This window comes from Crinia signifera, chromosome 5, assembly GCF_055691185.1.
Source record: "Crinia signifera chromosome 5, ASM5569118v1, whole genome shotgun sequence".
Taxonomy (NCBI): Eukaryota; Metazoa; Chordata; class Amphibia; order Anura; family Myobatrachidae; genus Crinia; species Crinia signifera.
Genome location: NC_139221.1, coordinates 6,322 through 25,348, shown reverse-complemented (window position 1 = coordinate 25,348; position 19,027 = coordinate 6,322). Strand labels below are relative to the sequence as shown.

General features: G+C 43.6%; 1 protein-coding gene across 1 annotated transcript; it reads left to right on the top strand.

The window, feature by feature from the left end:
- Positions 1-5,485: 5,485 nt before the first annotated feature.
- Positions 5,486-18,444, top strand: LOC146079838 (uncharacterized). Its single transcript, XM_083186475.1, has 3 exons — positions 5,486-5,700; positions 9,502-9,563; positions 9,906-18,444. The coding sequence occupies exon 3, from the start codon at positions 9,930-9,932 to the stop codon at positions 18,279-18,281; it is 8,352 nt and encodes a 2,783-aa protein (XP_083042601.1). The 5' UTR covers positions 5,486-5,700; positions 9,502-9,563; positions 9,906-9,929; the 3' UTR covers positions 18,282-18,444.
- The last annotated feature ends 583 nt before the right edge of the window (positions 18,445-19,027 follow it).

The window sequence follows — 19,027 nt, the reverse complement described above, 5'->3', positions numbered from 1 at the left end:
TTTTCTTATTTGCATTTTTTATTTTTCATTTTTAATTTATGTATGCATTGTGATTTTATATGTATGTGGTTTTATTAAAATTCATATTCTTGTTTGCCCACTTGCGCCCCACGTTTTTTCTTGTTAGCATAATTAAGATATTTAGAATTAAGACAGAAAGTGCTTCAGTTCAAATTCTGCGTTCAACCCCTCTGGGACAAGGGTGTTTAAACGATAGATGCACTTCATTTCTGTCTGTGCTAGTCTCTTATCCAAATCTCTTGTGCGCCAACGTGGGGTAATTAACTGAATTCCCCAAAAATGTATAATACAACACTCATCAGATTTATGTTCTTTTTTAAAATGCTCCGAAAGGGTATGTGTTATCAATCCCTTACGGATATTGTAGACGTGTTCTGCAAGTCTGACTTTTAATTGGCGACTGGTCCTACCAACATAAAAAAGGTGACATGAACACTCTATTAAATAAATGATATTTTTCGAATGGCAGGTAATGAATTCATTGATTTTAAATTTTTTATTTTTAACTTCAAATTCAGTCATCTTGCGATGGATACTTTTAACAGATCTACACATCAGGCATTCACCACAGCGATGAAATCCCTTAGTCCTGATACTTTGTCTGGGGCCGACATCAAGGGTACTCTTAACCAGATGGTTTTTAAGCGAAGGAGCCCTTCTATAAATAAAAATCGGTTTGTCTGGAATTATATTATCCAGAATAGGGTCCTGTCTAATCATATGCCAGTTTTTTTTAAAAAACTGTCTCAATTTTAGAATGAAATTGGTTAAATTGTGAAATGAAGGCCCATTGAAATTTATCATCTGTAGTCTCTTTAGGTAATTTTTCTTTCAAAAGGTCACTTCTTTCTACATTTTCAATTTTATTTTTTGCTATATTTAAAACTTCAGGGGTGTAACCTTTTGCCACCAATCTCTCTGAGACTTCTTCTATTTGTTCTTTACATACCTCTATGTTCGAACAATTCCTTTTTATACGGGTATATTGGCCATATGGAATTCCTTTTAACCAATTGGTATGGTGTTGGCTAGTTGTCTCGATGTACCCATTACAGTCCGTGGGTTTCCTGAAGGTTTTGGTATTGACCTTGCCATTTTCAATATAAATTGTAAGGTCTAAAAACGATATTTCCACTGGACTAGTACTAAAAGTCAGATTAATAGAGAAATCATTACAATTAAGAGCATTACAAAAAGTTAAAAGACTCTCCTGACCATCTCTCCATACAAAGAAAATATCATCAATAAAACGCTGCCAGAGCACCAGGCCCGCCTCCAGGACGCCCCCCTGCCATATCCTAAGATGTTCCCAATAGGACATGAACAGGTTGGCGTAGCTGGGGGCGAATTTGGTGCCCATAGCAGTCCCAACACACTGCAGATAAAAACTTCCATCATGGTAAAAGTAGTTATTAGAAAGGATAAAATCAATCCCCTCCAAGATGAAGTCTTTTAAATCTGTGTTTAATGTGGACAAATTTAAAAAGGAGACAGCTTGTAGGCCTTGTTGTTTTTGGATGATTGTATATAGGGTGCTCACATCGGCACTACAAAGAATGTCCCCTTCATGCCACTCATATTCGTTGAGATTACGGAGTAAATTGCCCGTGTCTTTAAGATAAGCATTAGTTTTAGACACAAGTGGCTGTAAATAATAGTCCACAAAGGCCGAGAGGTTACTAGTGAGGCTGTTACACCCTGATACAATAGGCCTCCCTGGGGGATTAATGGCATCTTTGTGGACTTTGGGGAGTATATACAAGGATGGTACGGATGGTTCCTTTATATTTAAAAATTCAAACTCCTTTTTGGAGATGACATTTTTTGCAAGCGCTTGTGTGGTTAGTTCCAACAAGGCTTTACTTATTCGCATCGTCGGGTCACCTTTTAATTTTTTGTATGTATTATCTTTGGTGAGTTGGAAACACAAGTGTGAGTGGACCAAGGTCTGCGCAAAAGGAGGCAGCTGGGATGTGCACTCTATAGGGGTATTCTTCCTCACCCCAGATAGGTAAATGCAAGAAAAAGTGGACAGAGTACCCTTCACCAGCGCTTCAATAACAATAAAAAATATATATACTTCCCCTTTTCCCAATTCAAAGGGGGGGGGGGGGCAGGCTATCCTCAGTAGTCAGAGATGGTTAAATCCATATGTGGAGAAAGAACATAATCATAGTGTAATACAGTTTAATGATACATTAATGATGCAAAAAAGATTTTTCCACATGTACTTTCAAGGGAAAGTTTTGTGTGCCCAATTTGTCTTTCCCTTGAAAGTACATGTGGAAAAATCTTTTATGCCTGCTTTTAAAGGAAATTTTATGTATCTTGTGTTGAATGTATCATTAAACTGTATTACACTATGATTATGTTCTTTCTCCACATATGGATTTAACCATCTCTGACTACTGAGGATAGCCTGCCCCCCCCCCCCCCTTCGAATTGTGAAAAGGGGAAGTATATATTTTTTATTGTTATTGAAGCGCTGGTGAAGGGTACTCTGTCCACTTTTTCTTGCATCTTTGGTGAGTTGTCTACTTATCTCTTCCATATATAATTCTTTTTTCATGACAACCACACCACCACCCTTGTCGGCAGGTTTTATGATTACCGACTTGTCTTCTTTAAGGGCTTCCAAGGATTCAAATTCTTTTTTAGTCAAATTACATTTTTTACTATACTTGGATTCACCTCTGTTTAAGATTTTATTAATTTCATCCGTGACCACCTTGTTAAAACAATCCAAAAAACTCCCCCTGCAGTGTGTTGGGTAAAACATAGAAACAGGTTTAAAAGGTGTTAAAACATTAGAGGAGGGCACGGTATCAACAGTATCTCTTGATTCAAAAAACCGTTTAATGGTTAACTTTCGAATGAATTTCTGGATGTCCAGAAATAAATCAAAACTATTGGGTTTGAAAGAAGGTGCAAATTTCAAACCCTTCTGGAGGATTTTAATTTCTGTGTCTGTAAGTTCGCGACCAGATAAATTAAAGATTTTACCTTCGTTAGTATTCCTACTTTCCTTCAAAGTAGTGGTTATATTACAGATACTCTGTTTCTTCCTCTTTTTCTTTTTAGTATTCAATTTTATTGCTCCACCTCTTTTACCTCTTTTAGTAATTTTATGAGGATGTGTATTAACTACCTCCTCCAATGTTTCTGACGGTCCCTCTTTAAAAAAGGGGTTGTCTCAGCATGGGGCTGTTCTTCATATCTCTCAAGGGTTGAGTATCGATTATTAACTTCAAGGTTAAAATCATCTCTAACATCTTCCCTTTTACGATATGTGCGTCTTGGTGTCTCCCAGATATTATAATTTTTAAATGGTCTGTTTTTATGCCAATTATTAGTTTGTCTATAATCTCGTTTGTTGGTGGGGTACTGTTTGGGGTAGTTAGTATTATTTCCTTCCCAGACTGGTATCTGCATCCTATCCTCTAACTGTAAATTAAGATGTTTTTTCCTCCATGTCGGTGCTTTTCTAAAATTTTTATTATGAGGAGTAAATATTTTTCTACCCGGAGGGGCCTTTCTAAAATCTGCAGTAGGTGGTCTGGGAGCCTCTGGTTCTTTTAACGGGTTACAGTCCCTAAGGAATTTTTTTCCCTTTCTTTCACGTAGTTCTCTGGTATTTTTCCCTATTTTATCTAATAAGGACTCCTCGTACATACCAAAGTCCTCTATCTTTTTAAACGGTTTCACTGACTCCTGTAAAACCACAATCTCTTCATTAAGAAGTTTTAGGGACTTAGTTCTTTCCTTAATAATGAGGTCAATGAGGGAGAATGAACATGTATCTAAAATGTTATTCCAATCTTTAATAAAAGATTCATCTGCTGAGTTGAAAGAAGGTGGCTTAGATATTTTTAACCCTTTCGGGACAATTTTAGAGGCTAGGTAGTGCTCCAATGTTACTACCTCCCACCACAGTTTATTCTCTCTCAACATTACTGATTCCAATTTGAAAAAAAAAACAGATCCTAGGTTTTCATCACTTATGTTGATGTTCTCATCTTGTGATGAGAATGTGTTTTTCACAAGTTGATTTCTAATGTCCCGAAATGAGAACATATCTGCAGCACTTATCACAAAGTAAATTGAATGAGAGATATTGTGTAGCAAAGAAAGGAACCAAGTGATTGGGTGCGCACGATACACAAAGCAGCTTATAAACAGTTTAAGGTGACATTCAATGACCACCTGGTATGGATATTGTGCAAAAAAGGGATAAAACTGATCAATTAGCGCTGGTGTAGTTCTCATATAAAATAGTCACTGTGTTCTAAAAAACACACAAGAGAGTCACAAATTGTCACCAACGTGCTGAAATAATTCATGCGTGGAAAACGCTTCCTGGAGGGGCTTGCAGGTCTCGTCCTGAAATGTGTATTTTTTGCTGCACGTATCGCACTCTTCTCCAATAAATCCTGCAAAAACCTCAAAAAAAAAAAAAAAAAGTTGTGAGGTATGGTTCATTTAACCCTTGTAATGCTGAATGTTGTGAAGAAGAAGCTGATTCCAGCCTTGTCTCTCCAGTCTCACCAGTCACATACCCTCCAACTGTACCGAATTTGCCGGTACAGTACCGTTTTTTAACAGTCTGTACCGGCAAATATAGTTTGTACCAAATGTACCGCTTTTTTTGACTCACTGTGGGCCGCTAATCTGATCATTGATTATTCCTGGCTGCAGAGCTCCTGGGCCCCACTCCGTGTGCTGCAGTGCGCCGGCTCTCCCCTCTACCCCTCCGTTCCCATGAGTGCATTGTGGGCCGGTGCCATGACGTCACGCGCCGGCACCGCTCAGTGCACTCACCCTGCGCACTCAGGGGAAAGTCTCGTCTCAGGCATCACTAGTGTCTGTGCGTGCGCAGACTGAGAAACTGAGAGCGCGGCGAAGCTGCCTGAGGGAGAGGGGGTGCGGTGGCAAGCCCTGGCGCGCGTCAAGGATCTCGACAGCATTGGACCGACTGACTGCACATCAGTCTCTACAGTGCAGCAAGTAGGTGACGGTGGCTCAGCCAGGCTGTACTTTAACTAAATTATCTCTTCAGAGGACTCTATCCATGTGTGACGCACCTGCTGTCTGCAGCTAATGTCACATGGTGGCTTGGTGGGCTGCTGGCATATTAAATATACTTATTTTATATGCCAGCAGCCCTCCAAGCCACCATGTGACATGAGCTGCATCAGGTGCTGGACCGGGGGGCAGGCTGACATATGCCCCCCCAGGGCTCTGTTACTGCATACCCTCCAACATGGCTTGCCCCCCCTCCTCTTCTCCTGCATTTAAAGACACATATCTGAAAAAATGGGCAGTATACATTCGTGACCACGCCCCCTTTATCCATGACCACGCCCCTTTCAGTATGTGTACCGATTTCTGCCCTAAAAATGTTGGAGGGTATGCAGTCACCTCACTCTCAGACACTGCGAGGAACGAGAACCCGCTGAGGGAGCCATTTTGTTGTTGTTTAATATCATTTGGTCTTCAAGACAATGGCGCCGGATGGATGCTTCTGTGGAGGACTCGTCGCCATGACAGGTGTAGCACCGCCCACTACGTCTTTTCCCGGCATCCTTTGTGGGATCTGCTGATAAGATTGTTCGTTCGTGTGTTCTTCCGGATTTCAGTGAGAAATCGTCTTATTACTACGGGAGGCAGCGAGGCTCTGAGGTAATAGCGTCACCGTACCCGCCATGTCTGCCCGGTGCTGGGGGGAGGCGGGAGGGGAGATCCGGTGCGGGCGCCTGACCGGCGCTGGGGGGAGGCGGGAGGGGAGATCCGGTGCGGGAGGGGAGATCCGGTGCGGGCGCCTGACCGGCGCTGGGGGGAGGCGGGAGGGGAGATCCGGTGCTCGGGGTGCGGGCGCCTGACCGGCGCTGGGGGGAGGCGGGAGGGGAGATCCGGTGCTGGGGGTGCGGGAGGGGAGATCCGGGGGTATGGGTAAAATCCGGAATCGGATAAGACACCGGAATGCCGGACTGGACATCAAACTCTGCTTTCCGGAGCTTGTAGTATCCGGTCTGGGGGTGTCCTGTCCGGGGGTGCTCCATCTGATGGGGCTGCTCTCGCACCTGTCACCTGGGAGAGGAGAGGGGGGAGAATACAGCCTCACCGCATGGTCCGGGGGTGTAATAAAAACTGGAACGGTCCAGACCACACGGGGAGGCTGTAATCTCCCCTTCCCCATGTCCCTGGTGTGAGCAATCACAGGCATCCCCCCGGACAAGACACCCCCCGCATGGGACACCCCTCGGACCAGACACTATAAGCTCCGGAATGCAGAGTTTGATGTCTGGTCCGGCGTTCCGGTGTCTTATCCGGGTCCGGTTTTTACTTAGTCCCGAGATCCGGTGCTGGGGGTGCGGGAGGGGAGATCCGGTGCTGGGGGTGCGGGCGCCTGACCGGCGCTGGGGGGAGACGGGAGGGGAGATCCGGTGCTGGGGGTGCGGCCCCGGTGATGGGGTGCGGGAGGGGAGATCCGGTGCTGGGGGTGCGGGCGCCTGACCGGCGCTGGGGGGAGACGGGAGGGGAGATCCGGTGCTGGGGGTGCGGCCCCGGTGATGGGGTGCGGGAGGGGAGATCCGGTGATGGGGTGCAGGAGGCAGCTGCCTCTGGTACAGAGGATGGTGCAGAGTGTGTGGGGGAAGCGCTGCACAGTTGCAATTGGTTGTGCCTTGCATGTATGAGGGGTGACGGGTTGCGCCCGGCCCGTATGAGGGTGGGATGCGCTGCCCATATGAGGGGGGGGCGTGCTAACTGGTTGCGCCTGGCCTGTATGACGGTGGAGATGCGGTGCGTGGTTGTCTGGTCCGTATGAGGGGGGATGCGCGGTTGCACCTGGCCTGTATGAGGGGGGGGATGCGCTGCACGGTTGCGCCTGGCCTGTATGAGGGGGGGTGCGTTGCGCCTGGCCTGTATGAGGGGGGCGATGCGCTGCACGGTTGCGCCTGGCCTGTATGAGGGGGGGATGCGCTGCACGGTTGCTCCTGGCCTGAATGGGGGGGATGCGCTGCACGGTTGCGCCTGGCCTGTATGAGGGGGGATGCGGTTGCGCCTGGCCTGTATGAGGGGGATGCGCTGTGCGGTTTCGTCTGGCCTGTATGAGGGGGAACCCGTTGCGCGGTTTCGTCTGGCCTGTATGAGGGGGAACGCGTTGCGCGGTTTCGCCTGGCCTGTATGAGGGGGAACGCGTTGCGCGGTTTTGCCTGGCCTGTATGAGGGGGAACGCGTTGCGCGGTTTCGCCTGGCCCGTATGATGGGGGATGCGCTGTGCGGTTGCGTCTGGCCCGTATGAGGGGGGATGCGCTGTGCGGTTGCGTCTGGCCTGCATGAGGGGCGAGCTGTGCGGTTGCGCCTTGCACGTATGAGGGGGGTGCGCTGCGCAGTTGGTCTCCATGTGCTGATATGTTGCTATTGACAACACATGACCCCTACAAAGACTGTACAGTGGTTGAGATCCGGAACCTGCGGCCATTAATGCATGGTCCATAATGTAACCTCTAATGACAGTCCTTATAGTATGGCAGCTTACTGCGGAATATACTGGGAGCATTGCTCCTAGCGCTTATTAGTGCGCAAACTCCTTCATAATTGGCGGCAGACTATTTACCTGGGGCATTTCCAGGTTGTATTCAAGATGGCACCGCAAATGTCTGCCTAGGAGCTGTGCACTCCGCAATATGTATCCCATGTCTCCCGTGTGATCACTGTACTGTCCTTGCTATAATCTGTGATGTCTTTGCTCATGCTCACACCAGCCTGGCTTGCTGCAATGACCAGTTCGTGCCGCGGATAGCTGCCTAGGCGCAGTGCAGCTCGGTGGGCATGTGATCCCCGCAAGTGATGTGTAAATTCTCTCAATGGAATGTGTATAATGTCTCAATGGAATGTATTTAATGTCCTGTGTCCCCCCCCCCCCCCCACCCCTTTCATCCCCGCTTGATGCTGCACTGTTGCGGCCCGGCACTCCCTCCTATGGGTATACTGCCCTGGGTGCCCGTCCTGGTGTAGGATAAGGGTGGAAAAGAAGACTGGCACTCCAAGGTCTTTTCAAAGCGTATATTTAGAAACACATGGAACAATCCACCAACGTTTTGGGGCAGCCCAAGGGAAAAAAAATAATTGTTCACCGCAAAGTTTGGTCTATATAATTGGTTTGATACAGATTCTATTATGTCACTCTAATGGTTAAAAAAAGGGTCCAACAAGAACATATTTGGGAAAATGTGCCTCAGGATGCCATTCCCTCAGCTTGGCGCTGGGGCTGAAGTACCAATACAAATAAATAATCATAAATATAATTATAAATTAAATACATTTTAAAAGGGGGGGGGGAGGGGAGACTACACAGTGCATCCGGAGAGTATTCGCAGCACCTGTACATGCATACAATACACTTGCCCGCACGACCTGGGAGGAGACCAAACCAGCACTGTAGTATAGTATGAAGAAGAACTTTTATTCCAGAGTCTGTCTCCTTCCATGTTGTGGGGGTAAATGTACGGTATAGTTACAATATGGATCAGGCACTGGGACTAGCTATTACGGCCGAAGTGCCGCTCTGGGACCCAACTACTAATTATCTCCGTATTGAGAGATTTGCATAAATGTTTAGAAACATGAAAATTGCTCTGTCATGATTTCAATATGGCTGCAGACCGGTGTGGGAGCGCTTTGTATGGGTTGACCCTCCCGTTAGCAGGCACCTGTCTGGCTATTCCTTGCTTACCTCTGTTTTTTTGCTTGGTATGCTATTTTCTGTGAAGTCTGCAAACTGTTCTGTGGGAAAAAACCCAAATACTAATGTATATGAGATGCTCAACCCACCCTGACTTCATACAATCGTTCCATCACCTGTCGTTTAAATCCCCATTCTTCCCAATTCTAATGTCCGCACTGAGCAACTGAACCTCTTGGCCATGTGCGTATTTTTAAGCTTTGAGTAGTTGCTACATAATTAGCTGATTATATATTAGCTGTGTATATGTCCCATATCTGTAGAACTACTCCATGGGATGGCTTACAGTAGAAATGAGAAGCTGTTGGGAAGACGCTCGCTGGGGTTTCCTATAATACAGCTGCTCCTCTTTCTCTGTGTCTTCTCTTTTCTCCAAAACTGTACTTTATTTTATTTTTTTAATATAGTTTTTGATCAAATATAATTTCAAAGTCTCATTTAAAAAAATTGTGCGCATGTAGCGGCTCTGCAGGATGAGTGCTCACATCCACTATAGATGGTCGTGTGGCCGGCTTCTCCGGCACTGAATATCCCATTACCTGTAGCCCTCTACTTATTATGCAGTTGAGAAGCGGATATTCTAGCAGGAAGAAATTGCTCAAGCAACAAGAAAATTCTAAATTGGCCCTCTAGGAATTTATTTTATGACCTGTATGACGCTGGCATATTCCTTTTTGTGCCTTGTAATTCGATTGACCCTAATGGGTAATCATGTCCTGTCTTTTCTCGTTTAGCTTCACTCACCGTGAGGGAACCATTGGAGGGATTGTCTGGAGCTTTTGGAGCTGTGTGAGGAGTAAGTATGATACTAGATAGGTTATATGTCCTAATGGGATGCTGAGCCTAGATCTGCCTTATGGCCCGATGCTGCTGCCATGTACACCGTAGCACCCAATGTTTACACTCATTTTTAGTCCTTAGCTTTCCTCATTAGCATTTATAGTTGACTTACTTCATGAACGGTTACTCAAGTACTGTGTACTCCTTAACTGAACAACTTAATTTAAATCTCCTTTATCAAAGTTGCTGTTGCAGAAACATATACCATGATCTATTCAGTAACGTTCTTTTTATATTTATCTGTAACTATGCCATGACTCTTGAATGAGTTGAGATATAACTTGTGGCCTCTTTTCAGGATCATCCACAATATACCGGTATCATGCAGGATGCAAGAGGCAGAAGCACTAGATCGTCAAAGAGATACGGCTTTGTTCCTGAATCTGTATCTTTACCAGACCATGAAATTCAAAGCAGCCAAAGTGACACTGGACAATATATGTGCATTGAATGCAGTGAAACATTTGACACTAAACTGGAACTTAACAGTCACCGTCAGAGTCACGTGACAAAAAAACAGTTCACATGTATGCATTGTGGAAGAGGCTTCCACCACCAAGTCTTCTTGCAAATGCACGAGAGAAGCCACGGAGATGGGGGTTCCCAAACACTAGTCACTAAGACACCTTGTCGAGTCATATCAACTAGGAGCAGCAAGGCCACCTCATCCATTGTATCAGATGATAATCATGTGTCACCCACTCCTGACAAACCATCTGACCAGCTCCTGAACTCCATAGTGAAATTTAGAAGCGAAAGAAAAGTTTGCCAAGCTATTACCCCCCATGAGTGTGTCACCAGACGCTACCACGGTACCGCTCTTCCTGCTTACCAGAGAGGGGATGCTCCTGAGAAAAAGAACCGGTTTGAGTTGAGAATATCAAAGTTTTCTGACACCACCGTTCACCTTATGGATACCTTTGGAAACACACTTGAGATACTAAGTGAGGTGTTTAATACATATACTATTGGTGATCCTGAGCAGGAGCGTTGTGCTGAGAGGCCTATAATCCCCAATGTAGAAGAACATACAAATTCTTTGGAGAATATTGATGCACAGGATGTCCGTACCATCGATACTACTGACCAGAAGGTGGTGCCTGTCATAACTGCTTCCCAACCTTCCTTGTTATCCCAAGTAAAAGAATGTGAATCTGGAGAACATGTACATGATAGTGAAATGGAGGTGGATCTGCCTTTGTGCAACATCAAACCTATGACAAGTGGCAGCAGTTCTCCTAAGAAACTTTTACACTTCAGTAAGGTTTTTATGCCCACGGCACCCGCATCCTCTAATTTGGACACAGATGGCGTTCCAATTCATGAACAGCTCAAAAATCAGACTAATTCTGAGATCCCAGAGAATGCCTCTAATGATATTCTCTCGAAACCTCCAAGTATTGGCCAGAAGGACTTTTTACAAAATCACAATACTAGTGAACTTGTTGACTCTGTTTTTATAAATGACAGTGGACAGTCTGTTACTGAACTGCAGACAGATTGTGAAAGCAAAGCACAAGGTGCCCTTGTGGAAGGGGTAAATCTGTATGACCCTGATATTGGCACTGGCCAAAAATATCAGATGGATACCTCACCTAAGCTGGACACTTTGGATACAATACCTTTTGATGATCTATTAAACCAACATGAACAATGGAATGTACCATCTGTTTTACAAGATGAAAGCAGTTCTACTTTGAACAAATCGGTAGCACCTGAAACCCCTGTTAGTACTGATAACCAGGAGAAAGGTCTTCAGAATAAATGTGCTACTGACACACTTGTAGCATTGATGTGTGACAACGACAAGGAGCAGTCTTTGTTGAATGAGGTTTCAGTGGATGAAATGGGATTTTTACTGAATATGAATCAGGATAGTGAGGAGATGGACCCATCATGTGAAAATGACAAAAATCACCTGAAGACCAACCTGAATATTTGCTTGCCAGAATGGGATGCATTGTCAGAGATAGTTAGTGAGGACCATATATCCGATAACAGTAAGACCGAGACATGTGAGCTGGAAGACCAGAAACGGTCACCTAGAGTGGATGAAGAGCTGCTTACTGCTCTATGTAAGAATAAAGACTTGCCTTTATTGGATACTGATGAACAGGCAAACGTACAGAGTCATCTTGATGAATGTTTATCAGAACTGAATGAGCAGCAAACCGAAAATGAGTCTCCCCACTCCGCTAGGCATATAAAACCTGACCGTGTGATGCATGAAACACCATCTGAGGGAACACAGCAGGAACCTTCTGAATCTGGAAAAGACGTATATTATGATCCGAACAGTAGACCAACAAATCTAGAGGACCATGAACAAGAGATCCAAAAACAAGAAAATAATACAGGAGAGCATGATCTTGCTTTAGCAAAGTCAGATGAACAGTCTCTGAAGGAAGGGACAACATGGAAGTGTGAGACTCAGTCCAGTTCACATGAGAGCTCCTATTTGAAGGATAAAGATGCTCCAAGAGACCCTGATGTAACACAAGATCTCTGTGAAAACGTTTCCCTTTCTGAAATTGACACTCGGGTTTGCTCACCCAAATTCAATACTCTGTTGCCGATGGACAGCAGTGATCTTGAAAAGAAAACCTCTTTAATGGAACAAGATACACTGAAGGATGAACCCCTTCTCACCGACCAGACAGATAATGGCTTATCGTACCACACTGAGAAAGACTTTATTAATAAGGGAGAAACCTCTCCTATAGATACACACTTAGAAGTTCCTCTGAAAATCCAGAACTCCAGTGAACTAAACATTGTATCAGAAAAAGGAACAGACATTGATGTAGTTCATAACATGGTAGAGAGTCCTTTAAATGAACCAGATGATTCACAGGTTCCTAGTACTCCTGAACTGGAAAGTGAAATGGGCCCATTACAGCAGAATCAGGGAGAAGATGATACAGTAAATCACATCAACACTAACCAGATGGATCTAGAAATAAGCTCATTGGGTAATCCTGAACCACCAGAGAAAGATGAAATTGACCTCAATCAGGATCCACAGCCACAAATCTCTGATCACCAAATAAACACTGATGAGAAAGATTCAGCCCTAAGTCTATCAAGTCATGATGAATTGTCTAAGGATAATCCCACCAGTAATCAGAAAGTCAGAGATGTGGCAGATACTGAACTAGACTCCACCGTGAGCTTGCTAACCACTGAGAAACCGGGAGTGAGTACTGAAGAAAGACCAGATCAAGACCCATCTGTGTTTATGTTGGTACAGGACATAGTGCCAGGAGATGATGAAGATTCTGGTAGTAACCATGTCATTGATGAAATGGAGACTGAAAAGTGTGACCTTTTTGTACGAGAACTAGAGCAAAGTCACTCATTTGATCAACAAAGTAATATGCAAACTCAAGATCTACAATCCATAGAGAAATCGTCTTTACCTATTCTAGTTAACAAGGATAAACTGTCTACTCCTAACATGAATCTTTATGATGCTCTAAGTGTGTTAGATGAGTGTAATGACCGTGCTAAAGGAGAAAATGTCTATGAGGAGTCGCCAGTAAATCATGAAGTTATGAAGGTAATTCATGAGAATGAGTCTTCCAGTTTACTTGAATGCCCTGACATGGGGTCAGTTGATTCCTGTGATAGAGAACCAGAGCCAAATATAAATTTAGAGAATGCAGACAAGGGCTTACAGTCACTTCCTTATGAAGTCCAAAGTGTTTCATCCTTGACCAGTCACAAAGAAAGTCCAGAGGTCCTCTTAAGTGGTGCACCCCAGAATGGCTACAAAACCACATTTTCAAGTGAAGATGCAGAAAATATTTTAATTGATCAAAATGCAGAATCCGAGAGAGCTCCTAAAACTCCACCTACACAGGAACTAGATTTTTTACGAAGTTTAAGATGTGACCAGAATGATGAAGCTAAAGAGCCTGTGTCCCCTGTAAACCGAAACCTAATGAATGAACAAGTTGTTGAGGAGCAGATTACCTTTCCTGAAAGCGGCTCTAATAGTGAATCGTCATTCGAGAAAAACGTTGAAACTGAAGTAACTGGAGATGCTGAAAAGGCCCCATGTCCTGAAGAGCAGAACTTAAGTCAGTCAGAAGACCGCAGTTCCAGTGATGGAATTATTGAGGATTGCAAAGAAATGAACTTAGATGAGTACCAGTCCCATGAAAAACTTGAGAAAATACAAACTGATCAGATGTCCAGTGCTGACCTTGTTTTAAGTGACTCTGGAATGAGCTGCCAGATTAACAATGGGGAAGATGATTTTGAAAAATCAAGTAGTTTATTGAGCAAACCTAATAAGTCTGTGGTACCAAGAATGGATATTGAGACTTCCATTAGCGAAGCATCAGATTCTGTTTCATTGTGCAAGAGCCAAGTTGTATTTCATGACTTACCAGAAGGTCCACCATTGACAAAAAGTGACTCTCAAGAGGATTTATCTGATGTGAAAATGTCTGATGGATCGTTGGGAGTTGGAGGACAATGCTTGAAGTGTGGCCGAAAGGTGAGACGCAGTAGGAAAGAATTAATTTGGTCACCACTCTGCTTTAAGTGCCGTTTGTTGGCAAAGAGACAGGAGAACTTTGCGAAGCAAGAAACATGCGACCGTTTACACCAAGTGCTGCAGACAGACCTTTCTAGTAAAGCAGAAAATGAAAATGTATTGTCCAAGGTCTCAAGTTGTAATATCAAACGAGAGGCAGGGCATATGCAAAAAGAAATATCAGATTCTGTTAAATCATTGGATAATACATCTGTTTCAGTTAAACAAGAAGAACCTGATCCTATTTCTAAAAAAGCATATAAGTGTCATAAGTGTGATAAGTCCTTTAAAATTCCTGCACTTCTTGCAGGTCACATGAAATGCCACACATTACCCCAATGTTTAACATGTGGCTGCCAAATGAGACTAAAGTATAAAACTAGGCGGATTCCTCGGCGGTGCCAAAAGTGTGTTCAACAAATCAAGGAACAAAAGAAAGGTGAAGGAACATCTCTGGGTGAGAAAAGTGGAGGTGAGGACAGTCTGCAGTCCGACAGTGAGGATCCTGTAACTTCTCTGTCTGACAACCAGAGTATAATACCGGAGGATGAGCTACAGGATAATGAAAATACTTCAAGCACTGCAAAATCACACCGGAAACCATGTACTAAAGGTAAATTTCGCAAAGCAAAGTTACAGAATGTAAAAGTGAGGAGAGGAGCTGAGCTGTTCCACTCCGTGCTAAAAAAGCGCAAGAAAATTTGTTCTGGCACACAATCCCTGTACTGTACCTGTGATGCAAGCTTCAGATTTGGACTTAGGCAGTCAGTGAAAAAATGTCAACATTGTCATAAGCTTATTAGAGACAGAATGGTTACACCTCCAGCTGAACTAGAGAAAACGGAACTACAATTTGACCTGTCCGATTCATCACAGGACGGTGACAAAGATCCAAGAAACAAGCTGAAGAAAGATCTAACTGATGACCTAAAAAGATCATTAAAAAAGGTTAAAAAGCAGCAGTTGGTAGAGTCTGAAACGCAAACGACTAAACCTGAGTTGATGTTGGGAGATAGTGTAGAGACTCCTGCAAGAAAATCTGTCAAGGAGTTGCAGCCTCCTCAAAATGAGCATGAGATCTGTAAGAAAGAAGATACTGAATCCTCTTCAGATGAACAGATAAGTGACCAGAGCATGAGCCTGCCAGATGGGGAAAAGCCACGATTATGCCCGCAATGTGGCAAGGCCTTTAAATGTAATAGGTCCCTTAATCTTCACCTGTTGAGCCACACAGCAATACTTTGTGAGTCTTGTGGTTGTCGATTGCAGAAAAAGAGACGAGCTGGTCGTTGGTCAAAGAAATGTCGTATCTGTAGACTGCACAGCAAAGAACCAGGCTTTCCTGCTGATGAGGATAATGTTTTATCCAGTGACGACAGTCCAAACAAATGTTCTCTTCCACTTAAAGTCAAGCAGCCAAAGATGAAAAATAAAAAATTCCAATCTATTACCAAGCACAAGAAAGACCTTAAATGGATGAACATGTTGGCAGTGAAAGGTCTTAAAAGAAAACCTAGAAAAAAGAAAGACCTGACTTGTCTTGAGGATCTTAAAAGTGACCATGAAGTAAAAGAAGACCCTGAGCGCACCAGTTCAGAACCAGACCATAGTAATAACTTGTCTCCTGTTGTTGATGACAAAAGCAGTATTTTCACGGATCTTGCTGTTTTACCCAAGGATGATGATGATGATGTACAGCTTCAAGGTTTGAAAGAACCTGATTCTTCAGGGCTAAACCATCCTCAGAAAAAACTTGGTGGCGTGCATAAACAAGGCCGGAAGTGTTTGTATAGAGAAAAGAACATTATTAAAGTTGAAGAGGACCAACTTTTGCCTTATATTCCTAGTTCAACCTCATCAACTATTCCTGTATCAATTAAAGTAGAGGATGAAAACCATTGTTTAGAATGTAACCAAACCTTCACAAATGTGGATCTTTTGATCAGTCACCAGCAAAGTCATATTGAGGACCAGCCATTTACATGTTCACAATGCCCACAAAGCTTCTCTAAAGAACAGTATTTGAATGTTCACTGTAATACCCATGCTGAAGATCGTCCCTTTCAATGTCCAGAATGTAACAAGTCCTTCACTAGGAGAAACCATCTTGGTGTCCATCTGCGTGTACACACAGGGACACGACCATTTGCTTGTCCGGACTGTCCTTGCAGATTTCGGCAAAAGGGCAGCCTGATTATTCATCGTTACACACATAGAAATGTTCAACTTTCACTAATAAAACCATATCAGTGTTCAATCTGCAGTAAAAGTTTTAAGCAAAAGGAGAGGTTAGTGGTGCATGAACGTCTTCACACTGGAGAATGTCCCTTTTCTTGTAAGGATTGCGAAGAAATGTTTCCTAGCAAAGCGAGGCTTTACATCCATCGTAAAATACATAAAGCTTCTAAGATTTCACCTGGTGTTCAGGCAAATACTGATTGCAAAGAAAATCTGCAGACCCAGTCTTTCAAATGCCATGACTGTGACAAAGTCTGCACCACCAAGGCAAGTCTTGTTCTTCATCGGAAGGTGCATAAGGTGGCATCCAGCTCTGAGCAGATTAGCCAAGAACAGAATGTAGAAGAACATCCTTTTCACTGCAAAAAATGCAATAAAGCATTTTCTACTAAGGCCAGTCTAACTCTGCATATCAAGCTGCACACCGCACACAGGGTACCAACCAGTGATGACCAGAATCTTGCTCTCAAAGATGACCTGCAGGGACAGCCCTTCAATTGCAAAGACTGTGGCAAAGTCTGCTCCACCAAAGCCAGTCTTGTTCTTCATCGTAAAGTGCACAAGTCTCTATCCTTTTGTGAGAAAAAGCTGGACGCCAAAGCTGATATTGGAAGCCAAACCTTCATTTGCAAGTTATGTGATAAAGTCTGCTCCACCAAAGCCAGTTTTGTTCTTCATTCTAAAGTGCACAAGTCAACCAGCAGTGATAGCATTCTTAAAAAGTCCTTTATTTGCAAGGAGTGTAATGTAGCCTTCTCCAGCAAAGCTAGTTTGGTCCTTCATTCTAAAGTACATAAGTCTTCCTCCAGCAATGAGCAGAATTTCAAAGTTGACCTAGAGAAACAGACCTTCAGTTGCAAAGATTGTGATAAAATATGTTCCACCAAAGCAAGTCTTGTGCTTCATGGTAAGGTGCACAAATCATCCAGCAATGAGCTGAATGTGAGCCCTGGTGTAGACATGGAAGAGCATCCTTTTCATTGTAAGGACTGTGGGAAATTCTTTTCCAGCAAAGGAAAGCTCTCTGTCCATAGTAAAGTGCACTCTGAGTCTGACGTGGTCTGTAATCCTGACCAAAACCCAAGCAACAAAGAAGATGTGGAGCAGCAGCAAAAGACTGACATTGAAGAAAAACCATTTCCCTGTCCAAAATGTCGAATGAGATTCACACGGTTGAAGATACTTGTCCGTCACAAACTTATTCATGGGGATGATGGTATCTTTCCATGTGTACATTGTGGAAAGAGATTCCTCTTCCAAAAATCACTTTTAAACCATGTAAAGATCTGCCAGATCAGGAGCAAGGGAAAAATCCTCTTGGGGACAAAGAAAGTTGCAACTAAAAGAAAAAGTTTGAAGGATGCAGGTGAATCCAGCTTGGGAGAAGACAATGTGCCCAAGAAGAGAAAATTCAGCGAGAAGAAAGTAACATCTGATGTACAAAAAGTAAAAAAGAAACCTTTGATTAAGGGACAGAAACTCGGGCTAATCAAGGAAAAATGTAAAACAAAAGATATTAAAGACAAAAAGAGTAAGTCAAAAGAAAAGAGATCTAAGGGAGACAGTGAAACCGATACAGATGGCGAGGGTAAGAAACCGGAGAAACTCCCAGACATCGTGGTAAAGGAGAAAGAAGTTGTCAAGGATAAAAAACGTAAAGACGTTGTGAAGGTAAATAAGTCTATGAAAAAAGTCCCTCCGAAAGAAAAACCCAACAAAAAAAGTGTGAACTTAAAAAAATGGGGGATCATAGCTGGGACTACAGTCAAGAAACAAAAATTTCAGACCGTAATTAGTGGAAGTAAAAAGAAAGAAGTAAAAAAAAGTGGTCCTGGTAAAGCAAAGTCTGCGGGGAAGAGTGGGCCCGGGGTAAAAGAGAAGACTGAAAAATGACTGCATTATCGCCTGCTGAATAGAATTCAGTCCTTATTTCATTCGTAACAGTGTTGCTAATTAATGTTTTGTCTGTACAATGTTCCACTTCTGTAGACATTCTTATACTGAAGCAGTTACATATAAATCTTGTTGTCTTTTAATAAAATTTACCTTTGTGGAATACTTTTGTGTTCTGCAGATTTTTGCTCTATTGCCATTGTTGATGTGACAGTGATTGCAACTGTGGGCAAAGTCCTCGTCCCACATGAAGAAGATGGCCTCTGCAGCACTGAAGGTGTTAATCCTCGTGCTGTGGCTCCATCTTTAAAGAGACAATGGGTGCTAGGTCACTAATTCAATCTGTATTATCGACATTAGGCATCGAGTATTTTTAAATGTATATTTTCATTTTATGCAGCAGCAGCTCTCTTTGTCCAAGGGTAGGTAGTATTGCTGCACCGGTCAGGAGAGCTGGTTCCCAGGCAGTGCTGCCATACTGGGAGATGTGTTGCAGTCCCAGACCACCTCCAGAGGCTGAGATGGGTTTATGGCACTGCCAGGCAGAGTGATGCATCCTGGACCACTGTCTTGGCAGCAAAAGGTTAACTCCTTCCATCACTGTATTGGAGTCCCCACCTTATTGACAAAGTGATCCTGGCAGATGGACTGGAGTAAGGTATCCATTGAAAGGGTCTACCTGGATTGTGCTGGAGGTAGGGAAAAGTGTCTGTGCACCAGGGGGGAAAGCAGTGGAGTGCTGCATA

Bases quoted from the DNA above. Each gene is read 5' to 3' on its own strand.
- LOC146079838 (XM_083186475.1), top strand. From the start codon at position 9,930: ATGCAGGATGCAAGAGGCAGAAGCACTAGATCGTCAAAGAGATACGGC.